The following is a 22,434-nucleotide window of genomic DNA, read 5'->3' on the forward strand; positions in this document are numbered from 1 at the left end:
AAAAGGGAAAAAATGCAGAAGCCAGAGAGATAGAGATGAAAAGGACAAAGCATATGTACAAGTAGGAAGGAAGCACCAAGAGCTAAGAGTAAACACAGTATCAGCAGATACCACGCACACCTCACTGGACTTCAAAACAGAAAGAAGGGTAAGGAAAGCAAAGGCTGAAACAGGCCAGCTGAAGACAGCCTGGTCAGTCCTCAGCCAATCCTGCCTGCAGGGCCCCTGGGGACCAGAGGTGAGGGCAGGAGGCAGGAAGACTAAGCTACTCTCAGATTATATAAGTGTTTGTCCCATGAGTCTGGGGCCAGTGAGGAGCCTGGCCTGGACCTCCATATTCAGAGCCACTGTCAGGGCCACGGTCAGTGGACCAGCCCAGGGCGGAGCTGTGCCGAGCCTTTGCCCAGCTCTGGAGATCCTGGGGCACCACCACTGGGCCCTCGCCACCACACTGACTCCCTCGTGAACGTTCCAGTCTCCCTGGCTTGCTCGCTGCCTTCCGTGGGGGCCGAGGCCACATATGCCCCAGGGCCAAGGAAAAGTGCCACACTGGGATCTCTTCTGCGAGCAGGGAGACGGCCTGTTTGAACAAGCTCATACCACCCAAGAGTGCACAAGGTGACAGCTCCGTGATTTACCAGCCAGTGGGACGTCACCCTGGCTTGCTGGAGAAAGCAATAGCCATGAGGACATGGGGACGAGCCCTGCCGTGCACACTCCAGCTACTCACCCCAAGTGGCCGGCTGTGTGTGAAACAGCTGGATTGGCTATTTCCAGGTTCAATGACAGAAAGATTAAACCGACAGGGAATCCAGAGTTCCACCATCCTGTTTCAGCACGAGTTGGAAGGCTGAGGAAAAATCCAGATGAGTCACTGGAGAGTGGAAAATATCTGATCTTATCTAAAGGTGAGGTAAGGGATGTGGGGGCTGAATCCCGCTAACTTGAATCCTTCCAATTATGTAAAGGCAGGCAGTCTCCCAGCCGCAGAGTTCACTAGAAAGTCAGTTGCTTGGCAAGGCTGATGCACTCCAATGGAGCTGTGCTGCGCGGTGTTCCTGTCACCAGAAGGCCCACGGTCTACAGGGCCCACAACCCGAGCGCTCGCGGCTTCTGGGATTTCGTCAACCAGTTTTCATTTTAGTTTTGAATTAGTTTTTAATGAGGAGACTGATGTAGGATTGTTGGAATTTTATTTTTCCAAGGAAAACATTTCCAAAGTACCATCTAATTATCATCACCGTTTTCCAAAAGAAAGAACATTAGCACCAGAAAAAAAACAAAAAACAACAACTAAAGGATTGACAGATTAACTTAAGCTTTCCAAAAAGCTCACTACTGCATGTTCCTCACCTTAGAAGGGCAGTCAGGAAAACTGTGGTGCCCACCTGCCCCCCGCCCCACACAACCCCATGAACTCACTGACCAGCCCACTGACACTGGGCCCTACAAAATGCAGCAGAGAACAGGCCAGAAGACCAGGGGACCCCAGACTGAGAGAAAGCAGCACCGGTCACAGGCAGTGCTGACGTGGGACCTCAGGAGACAGCACAGAGCTGGGGCCCATGCATCCCGCCAAGTTCATAGCCAAAGGGTAACATTCAGCTGGGACGAGACAGACAGGGCAGAATGTGAACATGACCCACATTCACAAGGAAAGGGTCTTGCTGTGGGGAAGCCTCTTCTGGATGCCGCCCTGGCCTCCAACCGCCACCTTGGCCTCTGCGGTCCCTCCCACTGGGTGGTTCTCGTCTGCCTGTGCAGTCACGTGTCACCAGCAGACAGCCCGGGTGCCCAACCATTTGCTGACAGCCAGAGTGAGCGGCGCTGGGCCAGGGCCCCTGTGACAGCACCAGCCCACTCTTGGGAGACCAGCTACAGGAAAGAGCTACCAGCAAAGAAAGCTCCATTTCAGGCCTACAGGACACCACCCCCTCCACCGTGCTTCCAGCACGGGCTCCCCTCCACCCTCCCACCGGAGCACCTGGCTTCAAACGAAGGCACTGCCATGCTGTCTGAATTGCACTAAAAACACCTGAAAACCGACAAGGAGCCTGAGGGACCTGGTTCTGGCGGAGCTCCGCAGGGACTGCCTCGGGTAGCCGGGCAATCGGGCCGCGTGGAACCAGGCTGGGACACGGCTGGCTGACAAGGCTGTGTGCTTGCTCGCACGCAGGGAAGGGGGCTCCGCCAGGCCAGGACTCTGGGGCTGCAGCCTCTGACGGTGAAGGAACAGCTGCCCCGCAAGAGGTGGAGGCCCAGGGGCAGATGTGCCGGGAGCCCGGCACTCGGGCAGAGGTGACACCGTGCTCCCTCCCGTCTGCGCACACCCCCTCGCCGGCACCATTTGTCTGCGCTCCCCTTTTGCACTCCAGTCTCTCCGCAGAGGGTGTGGATCCTGTATCCTCTCCTCCTCCCACAGCAGCTTGTCACGATCGGCCCTGGTTCTAAATTGAGACTTTATAAAAATAAGTGTTTCTGACCTCTCTACGGATAGATCCCAATCAGAAACTGGCAAAAATTAGCACCTCTGTAGCACTTTATTTAAACAACATCCCCTGGTTTGCTCCCATGAGCTCCTGAGGGCGTACGGTCGCGCTGATCTTGCGGTATGAGCTTCCCACGTCCACAGAGAAGCCGGAGCATGAGTTTCTTAGCTAACGTCAGGCCCTCTTGCAGAAGAACTCACTGGACCATCTTAAATACAGACCACGTACCACGGGCGGGAGGGAACACATTTACTTGAGGTACAAAGGTTTACTATTATTAACAAGTTGTCACTATTATTTACATGTTTACAAAATGGAAATAAAAATGACATACATGTTTGGTGCCAAAAGTGGCACATCCAAACTAAGATCTGTACAAAAATAAAGTTTCAAGCCACGAGTTTTTGAAATAAAGGTCACCAAAACAGTAAGGGGAGAAACCCCGCATCGGGCATGTGCTAAATGCAAACGTCATCCCGGCGAAGAAGCCCTGGGGCGACGATGGAACCAGTGCCTGCTGGGAGGGCCGCCCTGGGTTCTCGTCAAACCCAAGCAAAGAAACAAAAAACAAATATACAAGTTATGTTCCTGAGCTACAGAAGCTTAGAGCCTCTAAACTGTTGTGAATTCCTGCGACAGAGGGTTTCCGCCAGGGTGTGAGCGGATGAGCTCACCAGTGCTCTGCTAGTGGCGGCGGCGGGACGCAGTGTCATACGCGAAGAGAAAGCTAAGCCCACTTGTGAGAGACAGAAATCCTTTGCTAACAAAGAACAGCGCACACGAGTCCTGTCTGCCGGCCACCTGCCACACACAGACAGAGTCATGACACGGAGGGAAAACAGAAGCTGCTTGGTTGGAGCCCCTGTGCCCGCCAGCCATGCCCCTCAGAGATTCTGGCAGAACTGCAGTGTGGTCTCATCCGTCCACAGACTCACGGTTGTTCACACCTGGCAGCATAGCCGTGGCCCCGCCAGGGAAAGCAAGGGCGGCCCAGCACACCCCCCAAGCACCCCGCACAGCACTCCAGCCCGCCGTGGGCAGCTTTCCTCCCCGTGCCTCACGAAGCTGGGCCACAACCGTGCACCTGTCGGAAGTGGCATGCTGGGTCGGCGGGGGCACTGTGTGAGTGCTGCGTGAGCAAAGAGCACAGCCTTGCCTACTCCCGCTCTGCCTGGGTGCAGCGCAGCAGGGTGCCTGCCCATGCACGGATTCCCCCGGGATCCCAGCAAGGAACGCAGATGCCGAGGGGAGGGAAGGAAGGGGCTAACGAACGGGCTGCGGCCCACTTCAGAGCAGCAGAAGACTCCACGTGAGCTGAGGCCAGCTCGCCGCCCAGGGCTGGGGGGCCACAGCGTTGAGGAGAGGGCGCCAAGACCCCTGCGGCGGCAGCCGAGCTCCGCTCACTGGTCCTGGACCTTGGCCCTTTTGGCTTTGAGGGACAGGTGCTGCAAGAGAAGAGAAACTATCATCATTAGGGATCACTCAGACTGAGAGACTGTAATCAACAGGACCCCCATATCAACAACCACACCAGTGCTACCCTCTGGTTTGCACATTCTCGGTACATGCCGTGCCCCTCAGAAACCAGTGTGGAGGGGAAAAGCCCAAGGAACCAACAAAGGTGATGGCCTTCAGCAAGGCCCAGTAGCCCAAGGCCCAGCCTGCCATGGCCGACCTTGGTCACCCAGGGCTCTGTGGGAAGGTGTCAATGGGACACACTCTCCCTCTGCCACAGCCCCCAGGACAGCACCACAGCCAAACCCCTGTGCTCAGGGGACTGGGCTCGGGCTGGATGTCACCTCACGTTTCTATGAATTTCTTGCAAATGCTCAAGGAAAGGTACCCTCCCCATAGGAACAAGGAGATCCATCATTTCACCAAGCACCTCCACATGCAGGTACGTGTGCTCAGGGCCCTGGCCCTCAAGGACCTGCAAGCGCTCATGACGGAAGACACACAAGGAAAAGAACACCTCCTAGCGCCACCCTTTCCTTCCAGAAACATCACTCCCCACCAGTATAAAGAACACAAGATGCATAACATCATAATCACAGGCATCAGATAATAGGATTTAGAGATACAATTATACCTTATATTCTAAGATAAAGCCAGAAGTGCTGTAAACCCTAAAGCACGTGTTTAAGGCTGAGTATGTAAACAGAAGCTTTTAATAAAGGACCTCTGTTCACCAACTGACGTATCCCTAGTGCCCCCTCAATCATCATAAGCAAACAACCAAGAGATACCCTAACACACAGTGGGATCTTCACATGAGGAACTCCCAACCTGACTGCTGGTCCCCAACATGCTCAGCACCCAACCAACACCCGCACACCCACATGGGCTGACACATGACAGCAAGGCCACTGCTGACGGGGAACCATGGGCCCTGAAAGAATGCGGTGTGCAGGAGACCTAACACACCGTCCAGTACCTGTACCCGCTGATGGAGTGAATGGGACAGAGGTCTCAGTGAGCTGCAGGAAGTGCCCTTCTAACCAAGTGTGCTGGAGAAAGGACCAGGACAGGTTCTTGCAAAGGCCCTGGTTAAGAGGGTTCTTCCTAGATCCCAAGGACACCTCTGAGAAGCAGGACACAAAATTGAAGACTGGAAGGCAACTCTCTGAGCAGGCCACCCTGTTCCTGGGGGTCTTGTTGCATTTCCATCATTTCTCTCCTCCCTGCACTTTACCTGAGAGGACCCCTCCAGCTACTGTTAGACACTCCCAGCCCTCACTTGGGAATGGGGCTGATGTCATCGTGCCTGTGCACAGGACCATTTTTGGTGTTCGTTTCTGAGAAGAATGCAGAGTATAAACACAGCCGACTCTGGACCATTTCAGGCCTCCATACAGGGCGAGAGTGACACTCTGAAAACAATAGCAATGGAAAGTCACCAAAGGTGCCAGGAACAGAGCCAGGGACCCTCTGTGGGTGGGGGGGGAGGCCGCGTGTTCAACAAAGGACCGTCTACCATACATGGGCGGCCAGCGGAGACCTGCAGGGCTCTTGGGGAAATCCATTCATTCCGGACAAGTTAACAGTACAACTACCCTTGGACTGATTAGGTAAGAAGGGGCCAAGGTTCTTGGGGGGTTTTGGGGCCCTCGTCCATACAATGAAGCTGAGGCACCAGATGACTCGTAAGACCCAGGCATCTTCAAAAATACTCTGATCATAGGCAGTGATCAGAATGGATCAATGAACGGGACAAGAAGCATCTAAAGAGAAGAGACCAATGCAGACATCTGGGATTGTCATTTTCTTCCAACTTCTGGGGCTACTTGCTCTAACTTGGTGGGCCTGAACTGTAGTTTTGAGATGAGAAGGGAAAATGACTCAGCTTCTAGGTTAATCCTGTTCTCTAAGGGTCTTAATGGATGTGAGACAACTTCGGGTTCACTCCCTGCCTTGAATGCTCGGATCCTCCAACTTGAACCACCAGCATTCCACTGAACTGTTCTCTGCTTCCAGCCAGCGGTTCTCCTCACTCCTCCTGGACTTCTGAAGTCTGCTGCTTCCCACCTGAGAGGTTTTGGGGGAAAGACTCTCTCTCATTTGAGGTGTGTTCTTGTCGGCCCAACGCAGCACAGACAACACACTCTGAATGTGTCCTGGTGCCTGCCGCTCATCTGGTTTCTAGCGGAAGCATCTGTATGAGGATACGCGAAGAACTAGACAGGCTTGAAATAGTTTTCATTCAATCGGATACGATTTAAATACTTTAAAAAGGTTTTAAAAGGACAATTTCCCCTGACATTGGCGGGACGAGAAGAGCCTTCCATTTACGGGGTCACAACTCAAATGTTTCCAGGAGTCGAGCAAGTGAAGCAAACAAGTGAATCAGGACTGCAGCACCTGGACCGCATCATTCACAGCGAGCAGCCATTCCTCAGCCCCTGCTGATTGATGCCAAGCAGTAACACTGGCTGAGCTCCAGCAGGTTTTCTTTCTTTCTTTTTTTAAAAAGATTTTATTTGCTTATTTATTTGAGAGAGAGAGAGAGAGCAGGAGCAGGGGGAGGGGCAGAAGAACAAGCAAACTCCCCACTGAGCAGGGAGCCCGACGTGGGACTCGATCCCAGGACCCTGAGATCAGGATCTGAGCCAAAGGCAGCCGCTTAATGAACTGAGCCAACCAGGTGCCCCTAGCACCGGCAGACGTACCATTTCTTTTAGGAGGAGAACCTGAAATCCGTATATACTCTGAAGTCTCCCAATTTTTAAATGCACTCATTAATCTAAGTTTTGGGTTGAATACACTGCAGTCTGGCTACAGCCCTGATGAAGTAAAAGGTCTGGACTTTCCTTTCTGGGATAAACAGTGGTAAAACTGAACAAAGTATCTGAAACCACTGTTTTCAGGCATTGAGCAACAAAGACCACAGGCAGTAAAAAAAGAAAAAAGAACTTATTCAGACTACAGAATACAACCAGCAACGCGGCAGACTTCAATCTAACCGTATCAAAAATAGCATTAAGAGTGATTGCACTAGGGGCGCCTGGGTGGCACAGCCGTTAAGCGTCTGCCTTCGGCTCAGGGCGTGATCCCGGCGTTGTGGGATCGAGCCCCATGTCAGGCTCCTCCGCCTATGAGCCTGCTTCTTCCTCTCCCACTCCCCCTGCTTGTGTTCCCTCTCTCGCTGGCTGTCTCTATCTCTGTCAAATAAATAAATAAAATCTTAAAAAAAAAAAGTGATTGCACTAAACACTCCAATTAAAAACATGACGCAGACCAAACAGAATGAGTCGATGGAAGTTCGTGAACCCTGATTTACCTGTTTTCATGCCAGCCTTCCAAATATAACCAGCACTCAATTACAGATCTTGTTAGAAGAATATATGGCCTTCCCCACCCTCCAAATGAATAGACGATTTTTTGTGTGTGAAAATACAGAAAACAAAACTACGCATCTCCTCTACGAGGCTCACTACGCTGCTGGTCCCACATGAGGGCCTGCCCTGGCAGCAGAGCACACGCAGGAATGCCAACGCCCAGCAGCACCACCGCGTGCAAACCACCTTGAGTGTAAGCTTGCACACCAGTTTATGTTCTCTGTGGGGCAATCTTCATCAGACAGTATTTGTGCCACTCCTTGTGAACATGGTCCAAAGTGTGATGGAATTTCTTTTGAAGAAAGAAAAGCGGAGGGGGAGAGGAAGAGCCGAAAATACATTCTCTTTTTTGTCTTGTTAAGTTGGAGGGATGTATTTCTAAATGCACTTCACTATGAGTGAACAGTATAGTGCTTCCACCCAGAATGGGGCAGAGATATGGGAGTGGCCTTTCTACCCCACGCACTATTGGGGGGAACAAATTTAGGGCATGAAACTGGAGAATCGATGTGTACTTAAACATACAAAAAGGCAGCTCATAGGTGTTTTGAGGGATAGTCTCCATTCACCCCTACCGTTCCTTGTTGATAGAAGTGGGGAGCCAGCTCCAGCAGCCAAGCGGATTCGACAGCAGTCACGTCTCTCATGTAATACTTGGACGTCTGTACAACTTCATTGTAGATAACCCTGAAAGCAGGAGAAAACAGGAATCTCCTAAACAGGAATCTCCTAAACCCAGAACCGCAGCAAGCAGAGCAGGCGGGTTCCCCCCTTTTCCAGGGACCTACTGTGTGCGCCAGGGGCTACACTAAACAAAGGCACCTCAGCCTCATGAGCTGAGTGGTGGGCAACAGTGTGTCCACTTTATAGGAGAGACTCAGTCTGACATGACTTCCAGAACATCTCACTGCTCAGTGCAGGACCCTTCCGGATTCTCAGTCTGCAGAACTCTCAACAGAGCACTGACTTTATCAGAAAACGGAGAAAGGGAAGTGAAGTCTTGCCTGATTCTGAAAAGGGATGGAAATTAACTGTAAAGAGACACAAGGGAACTTTTTAGAGAGATGGAAATATTCTATATCTTACTTGGAGTGTGGGTTACCCGGTATACACAGCTGTCAATACGCTCACTGTACAAAAATTATACCACTATTTACAGTGGAAAAGAAGGGGTGGGGGCCGTGCCTGAGGCTGAGATAAAAGACACCAAAGAGCCTAGAAGAAAACTTCAAATCCCCAGATTTCCGAGTGCATGTATCAGACAGACATCAGCTTCTCCGAAGTGCTGACGCAGGGCTCGCCTAACAACTACAAACACCCGGCCACACTGCCACTGTGCGCTCCTGGAAGCCGGCAAATGATCAGCTGCTGAAGGTCGGGCCCAGGGAGAGGGAGGGGCCCTCTGCAGAGGCCGGAGGGGAAGCGTGCTCCCTTCGCCACCCTAGGATGATGGGGCTGCTTCAGGACTGGCTCTATTCAGCCACGCTCTCTTTGCCCTTCAGGGCTCCTTGGGAATGAAGCAGGAAAAAGAAGTCTCCCAAATTAAGCAACTCCCAAATTAGTCACCCCAAAGTCAGCAAACCCTTGGGAAAGACTCTAGAACCAAGGTTTGCTTCCCTTTTGCAGTCACCCTTCATGCTGATGGACATCGGGCAAGATTTCGAAACCCAGAACTGACTAACCAAGTCTTGTCCCGGCTAAGCAGCTTCTGGATCTGCACAGGTTACAGGATGAAGTCTAATTCCTTGGTCTCGGGGAAAGGGTCTCAAGCTTTACCGCCCATCAGAACTACCTGGAGGGCTGCTGGACCGCACTCCCAGTTTCTGATTCAGAAGGGCTGGGTGTGGCCTGGACATCTGCATTTCTAACGGGCTTCCGGGTGATGCTGACGCTCGCCTGGAGACAGCACTTTGGAAACCACTACTCCAGGGCGCCAAAGACCTCACGGTGGGCCTTTCTGCCCGCTCATTCTTCTACCATTATCTGCCCTCCCCAGGCCCGCTCTCTCCTCTGCCTTCTCCACTCATCTGTGGGGAAGAACCAGGTGTTGTTTTTAAATTTTCCAATCCACTGTGAGAGCAATATTTTTCTAAAACACAATACAAACGAATTACTAGAAAAATGAGCTTTTAAGAAGACATACAAAAGACAGGCTCCAATTTTTTATTATCAAAGTGGGCAGACAAAAACTTAACCTACTAAAGTGCTATTAAAAGGTCTAACTGCCTCCTCTTAACTTGTGTGCGTCTCTTCCTTCGCAGGCATGGTCCCAAACTCACTCCATCTCACAGACCGCCTCGGGGTAGCCTGGGCCCGACGCACCAGTGACTCCCCACTTCCCAGACAGGAGGGTCCCTCACCTTCCCGTGGCTTCGCTTCTGCTCCTGCCTCAAGCGTGTATTCCCTTCACATCCTTTTCTGCCGGAAAACTCCTGTCTGCAGGCCCCAGAGCAAATGTCACCTCCTCCACGAAGCCCACCCTGACTCTCCATGGCACGTGAGGTGCCAACCTCAGTGCTTTACATCCCCCACACACACCAGGCCCTTCTCCTGAGCTGCTGGAATCTGTCTGACTTTGTGTCTCCATCAGGACTGTGACAGAACCCCAATCCACATCGTTGTGCCCAGTGTAGGGTTTAGCACCTAGTCTGTGCTGAAGATGAAAGCTTGCTGAGTACACGAGTGAGGAGAGGAATATCACCATTTGTGTAAGGAAATCTTTGATAAGAGCAGAACTTCTGTAGATGACTTGCATAACGAAGTCAACAAACATGTATGGCAGGTGCCATGCCGGACCTGGGGACCCAGGGACGAACAAGAACCAGGCCCTGACTTCCGAGCAGTCACAAGGCTCAGAAGTAGGCGGTGGCTTACCAGCGAGGCGGCTTCTCTGCGTAGAGGACCGAGGCAGGGTGGATATGTAATTCATGGTCGTCACGGATAGTCCTTGCAAACAGAAGAATGTTATCTGAAGTCAGTCTGAAATACTTTGAGCGGGACTCCCCCACAGATGTGTTTCATATTATATAAAAATGCATGGAGATGGGGGCGCCTGGGTAGCGCAGGCGTTGGGCGTCTGCCTTCGGCTCAGGGCGTGATCCCAGCGTACTAGGATCGAGTCCCACATCGGGCTCCTCTGCTGGGAGCCTGCTTCTTCCTCTCCCACTCCCCTGCTGTGGTCCCTCTCTCACTGGCTGTCTCTCTGTCACATAAATAAATAAAATCTTTAAAAAAAATTTTTAAAAAATGCATGGAGATGGTACTTCCCTCGAACAAACTATTCTCTCCATCTTCTCTAGTGCCCTGGTTGACCCCTCGCCCACTGCCACCCGAGAAGTCAAAAACAAGTCATACAAAAAACAGCATGTGGCTATTCAGGAAAAACATGGAAAATATACTGCTCTGCCCATGTTTCTGTTTATCTTCTGTATATTCTCTCTCAAAACAATTTTCTTAGGGACAGAAATAATACATATGGTTACCTGTATAAACTTTTCTATTAAACAAAGTTAAATAGTAAAGATAAAGGCTATGGGGGACATAGTAATGGGGAAAAAGAAAACTCAGTATTGGACTATCCATTTGTCTGAGATAATATTTCAAATTTCAACTCAGATTTGATTCAATTTAATTAAAAAAATAATTACCGACCACACAACTATCGGTAAGGTCAGATCACAAAAGAGCATCAACAGATTAGGAGGCTGCTGCCCAAGCCCTAATTATGGGGTGTTTCTGTGGGGTCCAGGGGCCTGTGTGTCAGGGAAGCGCTTCGAGCACCATGACTGAGCTCATCTCCAGCTCTGTGATAACATCAGCACCCCAGGGTCCTGGCTGTGCTACCAGGTGGCCTGAGCTGATCGACTTAACTTCCGCCTCAGAGGGACTGACTGACCATGAAGCCGACTTCCCCTCAGAAAACAGGAATGTCGTATTCTCTGAGCGGAAAAGGCTAATGACAATATCACATATGAAGGAAATGTGAAGAAGAGCTGGGGAGGAAGCTTTGGGATGGCTCCCGTATGAAAGAACAGATGCACTTTTAGACAGGCTGGGGTGACGCTCTGGGCCAGAATGAGCCGAGGTCCTGAGGTTATTAGGAGGGCATTCGTGACCAGTGATCTTCTGCCCAGGAAGTGGAACTGGAAGAAACGGGCTGTGGTCTGTGGCAGGAGGCACATCCGGCACATGAAGAAACACTTGCCAACATCCAAAGACAGCAACTATGGCCACAACGTCCCACAGGTCTCTAGAAACAATGAACTGCCGACGGCCGAGGCTGTCAGGAAAGATCATCTCTAACAGTCCTTTCTGTTAGTTCTGTTATTCTGTTATTAGAATGGAAATATTTCCAGCCTCCAGGCTTGTAATTACCATCCTTCCACAACACACAGATAAGCTGAATATTTCAGAATCATTTCCATCAAGTAAAGATACTAGGCTGAAAGCTACGTAGTTAACCTCAACTCATCTTTGGAAGGAGGCAGGAGATAAAGAAAACCTATTTAACTTAATGTCTGTACTTCCCTGGCACACCAGCTTTTTATGGGGTTTGGATCATTTTTAAGATTTCTCCTCTAACAAATGACTCCACAAAGTATCACGTTACCTATAAGCTCCAGTAGAATGAAACCTTGCTGCATTTGCAAAGAATCCCGAAACAATGCACCTCAGGACTGGATCTGGATCACCTGCACAAGGCAGCAAACAGAGTGATGGGTAAGTCCCTTGCCTGCCCTATGCTCTGCATGCTCAGGCCTGTGATGTGAGGCCCCAGCCCAGGCTGCTTCGAGCCGCCTCGCAAACCTCCCCTGAACCAGCCCCAGCCCCAGCCCCATGCCTTCCAGCGCTGGACGCCTGCCCTGGCACCATCTACGGCCATTGAAGGAACCATGCTAGATTGTTTCTTTCACTTGGGATACTCCAACCCCACCAGGCCACAGGGTGATAGGAGCAAGGCTGGACACCAGGACCCGAGAGCACACCACAGGCTGACCAATGACCCCAAAAACTCCTTTTTAGGAGAAAATCTTAATGTTTCTTCCGTAAGACACAACATTACAACGTTATTTCTGTGGTTATAAGCTACAGCATGTAATTCTTCACAATTTTTCAAATGTCCCATTTTAATTGGTGTCTGTATTGCTACAGTAAACATCTTCCAAGGATAGAGCCCAACCATTTATTAGACGACTTCCACAGGATATATTCCAAGTGATTATGCAAAGAATAATGTCATGTATGCGGCTTATGACACACCGCATTTCATCAAGTCTAAGACTCACTCTTTTCCCCCCTTTAACTCAATGAAATCAGGACTGCATTTTTTAATTACAACTGGCAGTACTTTCTTCTTAGTGGTACATAAAATAGCGGTGTGCCTTACAAATGATGGCATCTTAGATCCAATGAAATACAGAATGTTGGTAAATAAGTTCCCAAAAGGCGGTATCATTTACAAAGCCATCAACAGAGCATGAGAATGTCAGTTTCACCGCATTCTTACTGGCAATGTTTTGGCAAAAAGGTACCCCTTCTTTTATTATACATTTATCAATTACTATCTGTATTTCTTCTTTTGTGAGTTTTCTGTTCCTTTGTCCACATATCAACTTGGAAACTAGTATTTTTTCCTAAGCATGTTAAATGAACTCATTCTATGATAAAGTTTTTAATTTTTCATCTCTTATGTCTGCTAAAAATATTTTCACTATTTGCTTTTTAACATCTAGAAATTTTAAATTTGTACATAATTTATTGTTTCCATGATTTTCTCTATTGTTTCTCAGCAAAGAACTGATAAATCTCAAATCTGCATTTTTAACCATGATCTGATCCAAGATTCAGTCTCTTCTCTCTAATTGCTACTCAAAAGAAACTTCTACGTAGAACATACATTCTTATTAGGGGGACATGGCTTCCAAAGGGATGAAAATTGGTTCTTCAGGGCAGGGAAGGGGGGATATCTTAGATACTGCAATGGCTGTGGCACACCAAGGCTCAAGCCTGCCTTACAAAATAGAATTTTCCTTCATATTTAATTTCTCTCGTTAAGTTAGGAAGAATTTAAATTTAATGTCACTTTTCTCCTGAGCGAGAGGTTGATAATGAAAAACAGGTTAAGAAACACAGATGGAGAAGGAAGGTTGTCATCTGTCAGGTGACAAGCACTAGATCAGCTTCTCCCCAATTAGCTGCCTCTGGAAGATTCCCGTTTCTATCAATGACACCAACTTTACCCAATCAACCCGGTTTCAACTCTCCCCTCTCCCGTGAGCTTCTTCGTTCATCAATATTCTGAGCATCTAATATGGCCCTCACCCCAAGTCCATCTCCACAGCCTTCCTGCCCCATGCCTGCTAGTGCAACCAGGCTGCTGGACTGGACCTGGCCACTCCTCGAGGCCTGCTGTGTAACCTCCCAGGCCCTGCCCCGCTGGAGTCCTTCCTCCCTGTGTTCCTATTATATCTGCCACCTCTGTTTGCCTCGGGTACTGACGGGTCTACTCCTCTAACTTCGAAGAGAACTGAAGACCTCCCACTGTAGCACTCTGTCTACCTGCATCAATCTCTCCCTTCACTTCACTGTTTTCTGAGAGTCAGAATGTCTTGGCCATTTTGTAATCATTTGCTGTTAGGGTAGAGGCAAAAATAAGGCTGAAACGGCAAGAACGAAACTGCCCGAATTCGAGTTCTGATTCCAGCACACACTCCGTGTGTGACGTTCAGCAAGTTTCTCTTTGCCTCTTCGCCCACTGATCTCATCTATAAACAGGGACACGAGCGGCATGCATTCACTGGATCGGCGTGAGCATTAAATGAACTCACATGTGGAAACACTCGACACATCGCCGGCCTGCTCCCAGCACTCACGGAATGCTAGCAGGTACTCGCGGTGCCGAGGGCGGCAGGGCGCCTGGTGCGTGGCTGGCACTCACTGGGCAACGGCCGAGTGAATGAGCAGACGAGTCACCCCCTCAAAAGCACTGGTTATGAGCCACACAGATCCGGCTCAGCTGAACCAGCTGTGTTGTCCTCAACTCTACTGAATTTCTCCCCAGGACTTTAGGACTCATGGATAGTATCACCCACACCTCACAGGGTGGGCGATTAAGTGAGGGAATATTGGTAGAACCTCTGTTATGGTGTAAGAGTGTGTCCTCAATTAATGGTAGTCACAGTCATGGCCAGGAGCCAGAGACCGCGTCTGATGCAGCACTCCTGTCTTAGCCTAGGGACTGCTGAGGCTCAACGCACGGACTTGCGGAGTAACGCCTGCATTTGAACATAAAATGTAATTTATATAGAATAGCCCTAAATACTGTCCACTTTTAAAGCAACTTTTCTTACAAAGCCTACATGGGGAAATTAACTACATAACATGCAATGATGTGAATGCTAATGATCCCGAAGTCTTGTCAGGGCTTGTCTTTTTTTTTTTTTTTTCTTCACTAAGAATAGCCCTCGAACAGATGACTGGATTAAGAAATTGTGGTCCATATATACAATGGAATATTACTCAGCTATCAGAAAGAACAAATTCTCAACATTTGCTGCAACANACATGGACGGCACTGGAGGAGATAATGCTAAGTGAAATAAGTCAAGCAGAGAAAGACAATTATCATATGATTTCTCTCATCTATGGAACATAAGAACTAGGAAGATCGGTAGGGGAAGAAAGGGATAAAGAAAGGGGGGGTAATCAGAAGGGGGAATGAAGCATGAGAGACTATGGACTGAGAAACAAACTGAGGGCTTCAGAGGGGAGGGGGGTGGGGGAATGGGATAGTCTGGTGATGGGTAGTAAGGAGGGCACGTGTTGCATGGTGCACTGGGTGTTATACACAACTAATGAATCATCGAACTTTACATCGGAAACCGGGGATATACTGTATGGTGACTAACATAATATAATAAAAAAACATTGAAAAAAAAAAAAAAGAATAGCCCTCAGAAATACAAACAGACCTCCTGGGAAAAGCATGATACTTTTACATGCTCAGCTTTTCACCGACACGGGCAATTCCGTGTGAGCCCGGGGGAGATACGGAGCACACCGTGCCGCCTCGCACCAGCCTCACAAGGACCGCCTGGGAACACGAGTGAACAGCATGAACTGGGCATCGCTGGGTGTGGGGGTTTGCTCTTACCTTCGCTAGATTTCTTGGGCACTTGAAACTTGACAAGAAGCTTCTTCAACTGCTCTCGCACTGTCGCCGCTCTGACAAGACCCTTGTAATTCAGGAAATGTTCCTGACACCACTGAGAGTTTTTATTGTGCTACAGGGCAACCCAGACAGAGGGGGAGTGAGAGAAAGGCGACAGGTTCTCACCCACGGCTACACCGTGAGGCGCACTGTTTCCTCCTCCCCCGCTCGCTTACTCAGTGGGACAAGATCTTCCTGTCCTAATGGGCCCCTTTCTGCCCCCTCTCCCTGAACAGATGCTGACCGCCACGCGCACCGTCGGACCGCTCTTCCACCTCGTTCCCTGTGCCAAAGGGCAAAGGAGCACTTACTGACAAGCAGTTATTTTCAATCTGAAACACACACTCGAGTGGCGAGTTATCAGAAAGAACCACTTCCCTATGGGTCTTTGTAAATCAACTTTCTTTGAGTCCATCATTCCAGAAGACTACAGGCAAGCAAAGACACTTGCCAATTTAGAAATAATTTGCAAATTACTACTATTTATCCCCAACATATGATTTTTCTATCAACAGCACTTAATTTTATTCTACATTCTTAAGTAGGACCATTATGTCAGGTTCAATTAGTGCTGTGGGGATGTACTTCTGAAATTCTACTCTAAGCCAGAAAGGAAAGCGTTTTAAATAAGAAAATGTCATCCACAGGAGACTTTCCAAGACGGCGACTATACACGGATGCGGTGTAGACGTGCACCGGCCTTCCGCCGGCAGAGCAAGCTTCAGGGTGAGGATGGCACTCTGCGCTCACACAAATAAATTTTAACTGCCGTAGCTCATAATTCATGACGTCAGTAAGAGATCAGGCTTTTCTGAAGACTGTTCACTAACTGAATAATCTCCCTTAGATCTCGGGTGAAACAAAAATTTAGTATTTCTCCTCTTCTGATAAAGTACTTCAGAAACAAATACAAGATTCTGAAAATCTGACATATCTAATTTCCCCCTCCCACCCTTTCCTTTACATAAGAGGTTTCTTAGAGTTTTCATCATCTTTAGAGCTCTCTTTTCAGCAATTTTTAGTGAGAATTTTAAGCTGTGTTATTTGCTTAGTTTTATAAAACGTTTAGACTATTACAGAAAAACACAATAAAAATTAACACTGCCTATGGCTAAACAGGGTAGGGCATGTGACTAGACCGAGTCCTCCCCACACGTCCCTCTCACGGCCAGGCCCCACTGGATGAGTGGCGGCTGACAGTCTCAAACTCACAGAGACCGCTTTGAAGATTCAACTCAACACCACACACTCTTGACCTCACTTATTTGGCAGAAAATAGAATAGGACTTGTTATTCAGATGTCTGCTAGTGCCGGCCGGCAGCACCGGTGGGTGTGAGACGGTTGGGGGGGGGTGCACCGTCAGTGCGGGGCTAGCAGGTCACATCTCCAGGCAGGGGACAGCCAGGAGCAACTCCTGTGTTCTTCCAGGCAAAATCACACCAAAGACCCAGACAGGGGCCACACCCATGGATTGGAAGCATTGACAATCATCTAATAGAAAAATACTGAGGTCTCTTGGCCATTCCTTTATAAACGGACCTTCTGGAAGCCTCACTCCTAGACCACCTTGAGTGGGCTGAGGGGCCTTTTGAGTGGGAGCTGTACTTACCTTGATAAATGCTTCGTACACGTTGAGCATGGTGAGATGGTCACCCTCCTCCACAGCAAATTTCCGGTGCACTCGAATCTGGAAGGAATAGAGCAACATCTAGAAGCCGACTCCTATGAGCCTCTGGCACTGGGCGGTAACATGACACGCAGAACAGCTCATGCCTTGCAGAGTCAGAAAGACCTGGTCTGCACCAGCTCTGGCAACCGCCACCTCCTGAAAATCTCAGACTGGTAATGGACCCTTTCTCGGCCTCAACTTCCTTATGTGTAAAACTCGGGATATTAAACCTTCCACGACTGCTGTGGGATGAAGATGATACACTGTAACGCCTGCCAGAGGTATCAGAGAAACGTTAATGCTCTTGTCTCTCTCCTCCTCTATCCCGTCAATACCATCTCTTTCAGAAGAACCGCCCCCCGCAGCCCCCCGCAGCCCCCGGGGGAATGTAAGCTCCGGGAGGGCAGGGGGCCAGCTGTCCAGCATGCGGTAGACACTCTGTATTCGGAGGCTACCACCAGCTGCACAATCCTTTCAGACCCCATCCCTCAGTTCTCCTTTCTGTAAGATCGGGGGCAACACCACCCTGCTCTCCCATGAGTTCAAGCAGCTGCACATAACGATACCTACATAAGCACACAAATACACTCAGTATCTCTAGAATTTTCTCCTGCCATGCCAGGGCACGACTCCTTACGTCACTAGCGTGCCACCCGGGTCGCTCCCAGAGGAGCCTGAAGGCCAGTTCCCTTATGGGAAGGTCAGCAGGTCACTGTTAAGACCAGGCACTCCAGGGGCGCCTGGGTAGCGCAGTCGTTAAGCGTCTGCCTTCCGCTCAGGGCGTGATCCCAGTGTTCCGGGATCAAGTCCCACATCGGGCTCCTCGGCTAGGAGCCTGCTTCTTCCTCTCCCACTCCCCTGCTGTGTTCCCTCTCTCACTGGCTCTCTGTCACATAAATAAATAAAAGCTTTAAAAAAAAAAAAAAAAAAAGACCAGGCACTCCGGACTGTGAAAGGCAATTGCCCCATGGCTGTGCAATCACAAATGAGTTACCTAACCTTTCTGTGCCTCCATCTCTAAAAATGATGAGAAGAGTGTTTACCTCCCAGGGTTACGGGGAAGACACTAGGGAACAGGACGCACATAAAATGTCTGGTACAATGTCAGGCACACAGCGAACACTCAGAATGCAAGTGCATCCCATCTGCATGGCCCTGTCGTCAGTGGTTCCCAGAGAGTTTCAACAAGGGGAGCCCACAGTGAAAAAGACTGGTATGAATGGCTTGGGGAAAAGGCTAGACTTACTGCCTGAGACTTCTGGTTTGAGGGGACCACAAAGATATTCTGGATTTGCATCATGGCTGCAATGCTTAGAATTTCCTGAGAACAGCCAAAATTTCCTATAAAACAAAAAGCACGTTTGATTTCAAACAGGTACTGTCAATGAGAGGTGAAAGACATTTTGTTATTCTCTTTACACCACACTACAAACTAAAGTCATATATTTATATTGTTTGATTGTTCAAGTTCGTAACATAGCAACACTTTACCCTGCTGAATGTGATGTCCCATATGAGGCCCAGATGAACGGAGGCCCAGGAGGACTCTGAGAAAGGGGCTGCTCTGCACGCAGCAGCTGGGACATCGAGGACTCTCGCTGCACCACGGTGGGGCCAGAGGAGCCGCGTCACTAAGGGCAGTTCACTCCACACCTGTTTCCTACTCCCATCAAAACAGCTAGAGTCCTGGCCAAAATCCGAGAGGGAAAGGGGGGGCAGGGAGTTTGTTGGTTGTGTCCCTTCTGCAGTCTCTGTCTTCCTGGGCCCTTCTCTGGGGTGGCCTCTCTCCTGACGGGGCTCATCTGAGCTGGCAAGGCCAAAGGCACGCCCAGACCAGGGAAGCACTCTGTGGGCACCGGCTGCTCGCACTGGGGAACAGGGTCTGCAGCTGTCGGTGCTCCGGGGCACTGGACAGTGACAGCGAAATGCAGTGTCCATCCTCCTCCCCACAGCTTCCTGCCTCATGGCCGACACGCTCCCCTCCCCCCAAACTTGAGTCCTCTTTCTCAACGTAAGCCTGAGGTCATCTGGGTGTTTCAAAACTAAAGCTAACTCTCACCACACTTAGTCTGAAATACAGCTCTGTAAATTGCTAGTGAACATAAAAGTTAGCCAAAAGCAAGAAAAAAATCTTATTTCCTTTTCTGGGAGGGGTGGGGTGGGGGGAGAAACACATAAACTATATTCTCTAGATGATTCTGACTTGACCTCTAACTTATGAACTTTCACCCCTTACTCCTATCCTTGCAAACATCTGAAGGTGTCAGGGAAGTTGGGCCCCTTGTGTGCTGGTGGCGAGAGTACAAAGGGGTGCAGTCTCTGTGGACAATAGTATGGTGAGGCCTTGAAAAATTAAACATAGAATTATTGGATGATCCAGCAATTCCACTGGAAGCAAATACGCAAAAGAAGTGAAAGCAGGGACTCCAACAGACGTTTGTATGCCAAGGTTCAGAGCAGCCTTACTCACGACAGCCGGAAGGTGGAAGCAACGCAAGTGTCCGTCGACAGGTGAACGGTCCACACACACAGTGAAATACTGGTCAGCCTTAAAAAGGGGCGCTCTAACATAGGCTATGACACGAATGAACCTTAGCAGACAGTACGTCCAGGGAAATGAATCTGTCACAAAAGGGTAAATATTGTAGGATTCTGCTGAAGGGAGGTTCCCAGAATCATCAAATGCATGAAGACAGAGTAGGAGGGTGGCTGCAGGGCTGGGGGCAGGAGGGAATGGGGAGTTGGTGTTTAATGGGGACAGAGTTTCAGTTTGAAAAGATAAAGAAGTTCTGGAAATGGATGGTGGTAAGGGCTGACTGACAACGTAAGTGTACTTAATGCCTCAGAACCATACACTTAAAAAATGTTAAAATGGTACATTTTATGTATTTTTTACCATAATTAAAAAAAAGAAAAAACTTCCCTGTTTAAAAAAAAATCAGGCATCCATTCTAGGCCCCCAGGAAAACAAACAAAGTGTTTACTGAATTAGTTAATGGTGACTGACACAGAATCCCCAGTTAACAACAGGCCCCAAATCAGCGCTAGAGGAAAGCTCCTTCACTACTCGGAATATATCGTGCCCTCTTCCGCAGGGTGCACAAAATTCAAAGAACTAATCCTCTGACAGAATCGATGAGAACTATTGCTCTGCACCTACCTGATTCAAGCAGCATTTTTGCAAACATGGGATTCAAAGGAAACTCTGCAATTCTCATGCCAAGCGGTTCAGTTAGGCGACAGTCTTTGTCCAGACCTGCCATAAGAACAACAGAAATCAGAAGGCGTGTCCCATTGTGTTGGAAGATGTACGGTTATCAGGAGGATAAACGATGAGGTACGCTAGGAAAAGGTGTCCAAAAGATGAATCATGCTGCCAAACTCAATCTTACATCAGAGTGCTGTTACACTGAAAGAAGAAAAGACCCCCTCTGAGCTCCTGGACAGCCAATTTCGAAAAACTGATACTTCTAATAGCTTCTACTCAAGGACTTCATTCCAAGGAAACAGCCCTGCAGCCTGCTCTCGCTCCCCACTCCCCTCACCCACCCCAGAGACCGCTCCTTCCAAGTGCAAGTGCAGATGTCCCAGGAGGCCATCCTGAGCCCTCTGCCTTCCCACACTATGAGAGCAATCACAAGGCCAGCGACCGTAAATCTAAATGTCTGCCCAGATCTCTCCTGATGCCAACACCACAACCGTTCATCCAGCTGCCTGCTGGGCAGTTTACCTGAACTGGATGGACTCAATTCCCCACATCCCTCCTTGCCGCTGTGCCACTAGCCAATATTCAGGTATGGGATTCCGGAGATACTGACTATCGTCTTATCGACATTCAGACTATTCCCAAGGTGTGTCATTAAAATACATGCTGCAGAGCTCAGAATAAGACAGGAAAGGTAATTTCTCTTCTGTTCCCATATAATCATCTCTTGAAAGGTGATAATTCAGCTTGTAAAACTGTAAACTAAGTTGGGTAGTTCCCCCTGCCTTCTCCAGCTTACTTAGGCAGTAAAGAAATATAAAATATTTTAACTTTCATTCTGTTGGATTAGAGGCAAATCAATCCAAATGAAAAACTTCCATGTTTGTCAATGTTCTCTCATATTTGTTACAGATTATCCCAGGAAACCTTGCTTTCAGGGTCCTATTACATCCCTAAGAAAAGGGATGGGAATCTATTCCGGCACACACTCACTCTGGGCTGACTTGACGCAGCCCCACCTAAAGGCCTTTTAAATCACTGACGATCTTTTACATCAGTAATTGGCTATTCTTTTGCAGGGAAGCATCACAAAAGGAATGAACGAAGATGGACCACGTATTAAAAAATTAACTCAAAAATGGAGCACAGCCTTACTACATGTAGAAGCTATTAACTATAAACACTTTTCAAAGAAAACCCAAGAGAGAGCTCCATGCCCAAGGGTTGGGCAACGGTTTCTTAGGTAAGACACCAAAAGTACAAGCAACGAAAGAAGAAATACATACACTGAACTACATGAAAACATAAAACTTTTGCACTACAAACGATACCATCAAGAAAGATAAAAGGCCAACCCACAGAATGGGAGAAGTATTTACACATCACAGATCTGATAAGAAACTTATACCCAGAACACATAAAGAACTCCTCCAACTCAATAATAAAAAGACAGCACCCCAAGTAAAAATGGGCAAAAGACTTGAATAGACATTTCTCCAGAGAGGATCGACACGTGGCCAATAGGCACACGAAAAAGTGCTTAACACCGTTAGTCATCGAGAAATGCAAATCAGATCCACGAGCTACCACTTCATTACCACTAGGATCCCGTAACACAGAAGACAGATATCAAGTGCTGGCAACTTGCTATCGTGGGAAGCAAGTGGAACCCTCATACCCGACTGGTAGGAATGTCTACCAAGAACTAGCACATAAATGTTTACAGCAGCATTATTTGTATTAGCCAAAAAGGGGAACAACCCAAATGTTCATCAACTGCTCAATGGATAAGGATATTATGTGGCATATCCAATCCATGCAATGCGGTATTATTCAGCAATAAAAAGGAATGAAGTATCAACACATGCTACCACACAGATGAACCTTGAAAACATCGTGTTGAATGAAAGAAGACAATCACAAAAGACCACAGATTATATGACTCTATATACGTGAGATGTCCAGGATAGGCAAGTCTACAGAGACAGAGATTAGATCAGTAGTTGCCTGGGGTTGGGAGGAGGGG

At 48.7% G+C, this 22,434-nt stretch overlaps 1 protein-coding gene across 1 annotated transcript in view; it reads right to left on the reverse strand.

Annotated features, from left to right (window-relative positions):
- Positions 1-2,521: 2,521 nt before the first annotated feature.
- DHX35 (DEAH-box helicase 35) overlaps positions 2,522-22,434 on the reverse strand; it is a 64,132-nt gene continuing 44,219 nt past the window's right edge. Inside the window, exons 15-22 of the mRNA XM_002915160.4 lie at positions 20,364-20,459; positions 18,450-18,544; positions 17,144-17,221; positions 15,477-15,606; positions 11,934-12,015; positions 10,199-10,270; positions 7,900-8,011; positions 2,522-3,934 (exon numbers count right to left, since the gene is read on the reverse strand). Coding sequence (XP_002915206.1) covers positions 3,890-3,934; positions 7,900-8,011; positions 10,199-10,270; positions 11,934-12,015; positions 15,477-15,606; positions 17,144-17,221; positions 18,450-18,544; positions 20,364-20,459 — 710 coding nt within the window. The 3' untranslated portion in view covers positions 2,522-3,889. The remainder of the gene's footprint in view (positions 3,935-7,899; positions 8,012-10,198; positions 10,271-11,933; positions 12,016-15,476; positions 15,607-17,143; positions 17,222-18,449; positions 18,545-20,363; positions 20,460-22,434) is intronic.

This window comes from Ailuropoda melanoleuca, chromosome 13, assembly GCF_002007445.2.
Source record: "Ailuropoda melanoleuca isolate Jingjing chromosome 13, ASM200744v2, whole genome shotgun sequence".
In the NCBI taxonomy this organism is placed as follows: domain Eukaryota; kingdom Metazoa; phylum Chordata; class Mammalia; order Carnivora; family Ursidae; genus Ailuropoda; species Ailuropoda melanoleuca.